The sequence below is a fragment of the Nicotiana sylvestris genome, chromosome 5 (assembly GCF_000393655.2).
Source record: "Nicotiana sylvestris chromosome 5, ASM39365v2, whole genome shotgun sequence".
In the NCBI taxonomy this organism is placed as follows: domain Eukaryota; kingdom Viridiplantae; phylum Streptophyta; class Magnoliopsida; order Solanales; family Solanaceae; genus Nicotiana; species Nicotiana sylvestris.
Genome location: NC_091061.1, coordinates 71,882,033 through 71,887,896, shown reverse-complemented (window position 1 = coordinate 71,887,896; position 5,864 = coordinate 71,882,033). Strand labels below are relative to the sequence as shown.

The 5,864-nt window shown below is 46.4% G+C and overlaps 1 protein-coding gene across 1 annotated transcript; it reads left to right on the top strand.

Moving 5' to 3' along the window:
* The first annotated feature begins 3,583 nt into the window (after nt 1-3,583).
* On the top strand, nt 3,584-4,099 carry LOC138868813 (uncharacterized). Its single transcript, XM_070146384.1, has one exon. It carries the CDS (start codon nt 3,584-3,586, stop codon nt 4,097-4,099), a length of 516 nt encoding a protein of 171 aa, XP_070002485.1.
* Nucleotides 4,100-5,864: the final 1,765 nt, after the last annotated feature.

Genomic DNA, 5,864 nt, shown 5'->3' with positions numbered 1-5,864 from the left:
CAGACCGCGCAAAGTGGAATGCGGCCGCACTAGGTGGTTCAGAAAGTTGGTGAATCAGGCTAGAAGAAGCGCGACCGCGGTACACATCTCGCGGTCCGCGGTACACATCTCGCGGTCCGCGGTGAAGGCTGCACGGCCGCACTACTCTTTTGTGCGGTCCGCGGTCATGAGATTCAGAGAGATGAAGTTTGCAAAGCCAGTGCCATGCGGTCTGTGGTCGTGGTTGCATGGACCGCGCTAGCACCTTCCACGGCCGCGATCCGTTCTACGCGGTCCGCGGAGTCCAAGTTTAGAGAAGCAGAAGTAAGCCAGTGCGGCCACGGTCCATTTAATGCGGCCCGCACTGACCCCATAAGGGTATTTTTGTCTAATTTTTCCAGCCTAGTATAAATAGAATATTTTACCATTTTTTAGGTAATTAGATACATCAGTAGAGAGCTGCGCAATTTGATGCCGTACTCGGTCTTCAAGACTTTGGGAATTGGACAACCTTGACCCACCTCAATGAGACTTCAAATGGTGGATCGATCGATGAAGCGACCTTTGGGCATAATCGATGATGTACTTGTCCGGGTGGATAAGTTTATATTGTCGGTCGACTTTGTCATATTGGATTGTGAGGTGGACTTTGAAGTGCCGATTATTCTTGGTAGGCCTTTCCTAGCTACGGGGAAGGCATTGGTTGATGTTGAAGCGGGTGAGTTGACTTTCCGAGTGGGGGATGAGAAGGTGGTATTCCATGTTTGCAAATCAATAAAACAACCCAATAGCACGGAGGTGTGTTCATTTGTAGACATTGTCACAGTTGTGATAGTGGATGACACAAGTTCCATGATCCATGTTGAAGATCCCCTTGAGGCCGTGCTTCTTAATATGGATGTCAATGATGATGCTAGTAGAGTGGAGTGCGTGAATGCATTGCATGGTATGGGTTCATATTCATATGAGCCTAGGAGGCTATCCTTGGATCTTGAAAACCGCAAAACTCCACCAACAAAGCCATCGATTGAGGAGCCATTGGTGTTGGAGTTGAAGCCACTTTCTCCACACCTCATGTATGAATTCTTGGGTTCAAATTCTACTTTACATGTTATTCTTTCTTCTTGCCTTACTAACATGCAGGTTGAGGCCACCTTGGCGGTTCTTCAAAAGCGGAAAAGGGCAATCGGATGGACTCTAGCTGATATTCGGGGAATAAACCCCGCATTTTGCATGCATAAAATCATCTTGGAGGAGGATGCAAAGCCTTCCTTGGAGCATCAAAGAAGACAAAATGAGGCGATGCAAGAGGTGGTGAAGAAAGAGGTTATCAAGTGGTTAGATGCTGGGGTGGTTTATCCTATTTCTGACAGTTCGTGGACTTTTCTGGTGCAATGTGTGCCGAAAAAGGGTGGTATGACCGTGGTGACCAATGACAACAATGAGCTCATTCCTACTAGAACGGTCACCGGGTGGAGAGTTTGTATGGATTACCGGAAGCTGAATAAGGTGACTAGAAAAGATCATTTCTCATTGCCATTCCTTGACCAAATGCTTGATCGTCTTGCGGGCCGGGCTTTCTATTGTTTTCTGTATGGTTACTCGGGGTACAATCAAATTCTAATTGCCCCGGAGGACCAAGAGAAGACCACCTTTACATGTCCTTATGGCACATTCACTTTCTCTAGAATGCCATTTGGATTGTGTAATGCTCCGGCGACCTTCCAACGTTGCATGATGACTATTTTCACCGACATGGTGGAGGATATCTTGGAGGTCTTCATCGATGATTTCAGCGTGGTTGGGGATTATTTTGAGGAGTGTTTGGTAAACTTGGATAGAGTGTTGGCCCGATGTGAAGACACCAACCTTGTTCTCAATGGGGAAAGTACCATTTTATGGTAGAAGAAGGTATAGTGTTGGGTCACAAAATCTCGAAGCGAGGAATTGAAGTTGATAAGGCCAAGATTGAGGTTATTTCGAGGCTCCCTCCCCCTACTTCTGTCAAAGGGGTGAGGAGTTTCCTTGGACACACAGGTTTCTACCGGAGGTTCATAAAAGATTTTTCTAAAGTGGTACATCCGTTGTGCAAGTTGCTAGAGAAAGATGCAAAGTTCTTGTTCGATGAGAGTTGTATGCACGCATTCGAGCTTCTTAAGCTCAAGTTGACTTCTACCCCCATCATTAACGCACCAAGTTGGAGCTTGCCTTTTGAGCTCATGTGTGATGCTAGTGATGTTGCGGTTGGGGCTGTTTTGGGCCAAAGAATCAACAAGATATTTCATCCGGTGTACTACGCAAGCAAGACCATGAATGAGGCTCAAAGAAACTATACAGTCACCAAGAAAGAATTGTTGGCTATTGTGTTTGCTATGGAAAAGTTTCAACCTTACCTTATGGGGGCCAAAGTTATAGTGCACACCGATCATGCCGCCTTTAGGTATTTGATGACCAAGAAAGACTCCAAGGCGAGATTGATCAGATGGATGTTACTTCTTCAAGAGTTTGATCTAGAAATTGTTGACCGGAAGGGTAGTGAGAATCAAGTGGCGGACCACTTGTCCCGTTTGGAGGAGGAGGGGAGGCCTTGTGATGACCTTGAGATCAATGATTCATTTTCCGACGAACAACTTCTTGCGGTGTCAATGAAGGACATGCCATGGTTTGCCGATGTTGCCAATTACTTTGTGACCGGAATAATCCCATGTGAGCTCTCTTCTAACCAAAGGAAGAAGCTCAAGCGGGATAGTTTGGATTTCTATTGGGATGAGCCATACTTGTTCAAGATTTGCACGGATGGTGTGATTCGACGATGTGTCCCGGAGGAGGAACAATTGGGTATTTTGGAGGCTTGCCATTCCTCTCCCTATGGTGGCCATCATGGCGGGGCGAGAACGGCTTCTAAAGTGCTTAGTTGTGGATTTTATTGGCCTACCTTGTTTAAAGATGCAGGCGATTTGGTGAAGAGATGTGATGAGTGCCAAAGAGCCGGTGGAATTTCTAAAAGGGATGAGATGCCCCTTAATACATTTCTCGAAGTGGATATTTTTGATGTTTGGGGCATCGATTTCATGGGTCCTTTTGTGAGCTCTTGTGGGAACACTTACATTCTCGTGGCAGTGGACTATGTCTCAAAATGGGTTGAATCCATGGCTTTGCCCAACAATGAAGCCCGGAGTGTTGTGGCATTTTGAAAAAGAGTATCTTCACAAGGTTTGGCACTCCTCGTGCTATCATTAGTGATGGGGGTCTCACTTTTGCAACAAGGCTTTCGACACGTTGCTTTCTAAGTACAGTGTCAATCATAAGGTTTCGACCCCCTATCATCCTCAAGCTAGTGGCCAAGCAGAAGTCTCCAACAGAGAAATTAAGAGTATCTTGTCTAAAACTGTCAATGCTAATAGGACCGATTGGTCAAAAACGTTGGATGACGCTCTTTGGGCTTATTAGATGGCCTACAAAACTCCGATTGGTATGTCACTGTACTCATAAGGTTTCGACCCCCTATCATCCTCAAGCTAGTGGCCAAGCAGAAGTCTCCAACAGAGAAATTAAGAGTATCTTGTCTAAAACTGTCAATGCTAATAGGACCGATTGGTCAAAAATGTTGGATGACGCTCTTTGGGCTTATCAGACGGCCTACAAAACTCTGATTGGTATGTCACTGTACCAGTTAGTGTTTGGGAAAGCTTGTCATCTTCCGGTGGAATTAGAGCACAAGGCCATGTGGGCTTTGAGGAAGTTGAACTTAGAATGGGATGTTGCGGCAAATCTGCTGGTTGAAGAACTTAATGAGCTTGATAAGTTTAGATTCCATACCTACTCTAGCTCGTCCTTGTACAAGGACAAAATGAAGTACCTTCACGAAAAATATGCTCGGGGTAAGGAGTTCAAGGTTGGAGATATGGTCCTCTTGTTCAATTCCCGGTTACGTCTGTTTCCGGGTAAGCTCAAGTCAAAGTGGAGTGGACCGTTCGAAGTTGTGTTCGTGACCCCATTTGGTGCTCTTGATATAAGGAACAAGAATGGTGAAGTATTCAGAGTCAATGGACATCGGGTCAAACATTATCTGGAGAAATTTGATGATAGCCACGTGGTGGCACTTCTCCATCTAAAGTGATGTGATGGTAACATGCGTCGTGCCGCAACGTTAAATCAGGCGCTGCTTGGGAGGTAACCCATGTCTTTTTTTTTTCTTTTTCCTTTTTGTTGTTTTTTGTGTTTTCTTGGTAGTGTAGGTTTGATTTTTGAGCTAACTGATTGTGAGATGTTGCAGGGATTGAGTTGATGCAATGCAAAATAGTTTGAAAAAAGGGTTGAACAGTCTCTAAAGATTGCTAGTGCGGCCGCAGTGCACTTTGTGCGGTCCGCACTGGTGATGGTGAAAAGTGGTACTCTCTGAAGTTTGCCACCGTGGCCGCATTCCATTTAGTGCGGACCGCGGTGGACCTCCGCGGCCGCGGTCTATTTTGTGCGGACCACAAAGGTTGCCTGCTCAAGCTTCATTTTGAACACACCCAGCGCGGTCCGCGGTCGGTTTTGTGCGGCCGCGCTGGTAGTTAAAGCTGGGTCCCACTGTTTTTCTATAAATAGAGCCCAAGGGTCACAACTTACACTTTTTGAAATCTTAACACTTAAATACCTAAAAGCTACTGTTCACTCTCTCTTCTGATAGTAATTCTTGCTTAGCCTGATTAATTGCATCTCATCATCACAATCTGGTAACATTTCATCATCTTTCTTTGTTTTATATTATAATTTCATTTTGTTTTTCATGCTCAGTAGCTAGAGTCTCTTCTTCTTCTCGTTTTTATTTCATTTGTTAGCCTAGAAAAGTGTAATGGTTGGATATTGTGTGTTTAGAGACCTTTGTGAGCTGGGTAAAATGAGTAGGGACATGTTAGGTGGAAAACTTGAACAAAAATAGCAAAAACTTAAACCCTAACTTAGTGCCTGTTCAAAGTACTTTTCGCAGCCCGCGGTCGCTTTTGTGCGGTCCGCAGTGCCCTGACGCGGTCCGCATTACCATTTTGCGCGGACCGCGGTGCCCATGTAATTGAAATTGAACCTATGCCTAGCACGACTGCATTGCACTTTATGCGGTCCACGCTGGCCCACCGCGGCCGCGGTGCTACTTTGTGCGGGCCATAGTGGTTGGATTCAGAGAGGTGGTGTTATAGTCCTTACATCAGTGCGGACCGCTGTCACTTTTATGCGGTCCGCGGTGCCCGATGCGGACGCACTACTTTTTGTGTGAGCCACGGTGGGGAGAATCAGAGAGATATTGTTCAGGGCCTTGTCCCAATGCGGACCACAGTCGCCTTTACGCGGTTCGCGGTGCCCCCAGTGCGGCCACACTCATGTTTGTGCGAGCCGCAGTGCCATGTTCTGTAGCTGTTTCTGCAACATTTAACCTGCTGTCTGCAATTCAATTTCAAGACTTGTTTCACTGCCTGTGCTGATACTAACCATGTTAGATGTGTATGCTTGCAGATAATGGTCAAACAATGAGGTAAAGGTGCCAAACAACCCGACCGAGATAATTCCTCCCGGGGAGGGAAGCAACGAATGGTAAAACTCACTCCCCAGGCGAGACAAAACATAAAGGACATGAGCAAAGCAATCAAAGCAGCTGATAGAGCCCTTGACACCTCGGGGAGTGAGTACCAGCCCTCCTGGGAGATCTCTTCAGATTCAGTCCCTCTATACATCCCATATCCGGAGAATGCCATACGTAGAGACACTCCCCCATCTTCCCCCGATGCTCGAGCCTCAATCAACATTTCTTCTGGGTCGTCTGAGGGCTCAGCGGCAGGTAGTGGGGATGAATGCTCTACCTCTCCCACAACATCAATATCTGGAGAGGGTGCTAGAGGTGATGAGGG

Coding starts and splice junctions, on each gene's coding strand:
- LOC138868813 (XM_070146384.1), top strand. CDS start 3,584: ATGTTGGATGACGCTCTTTGGGCTTATCAGACGGCCTACAAAACTCTG.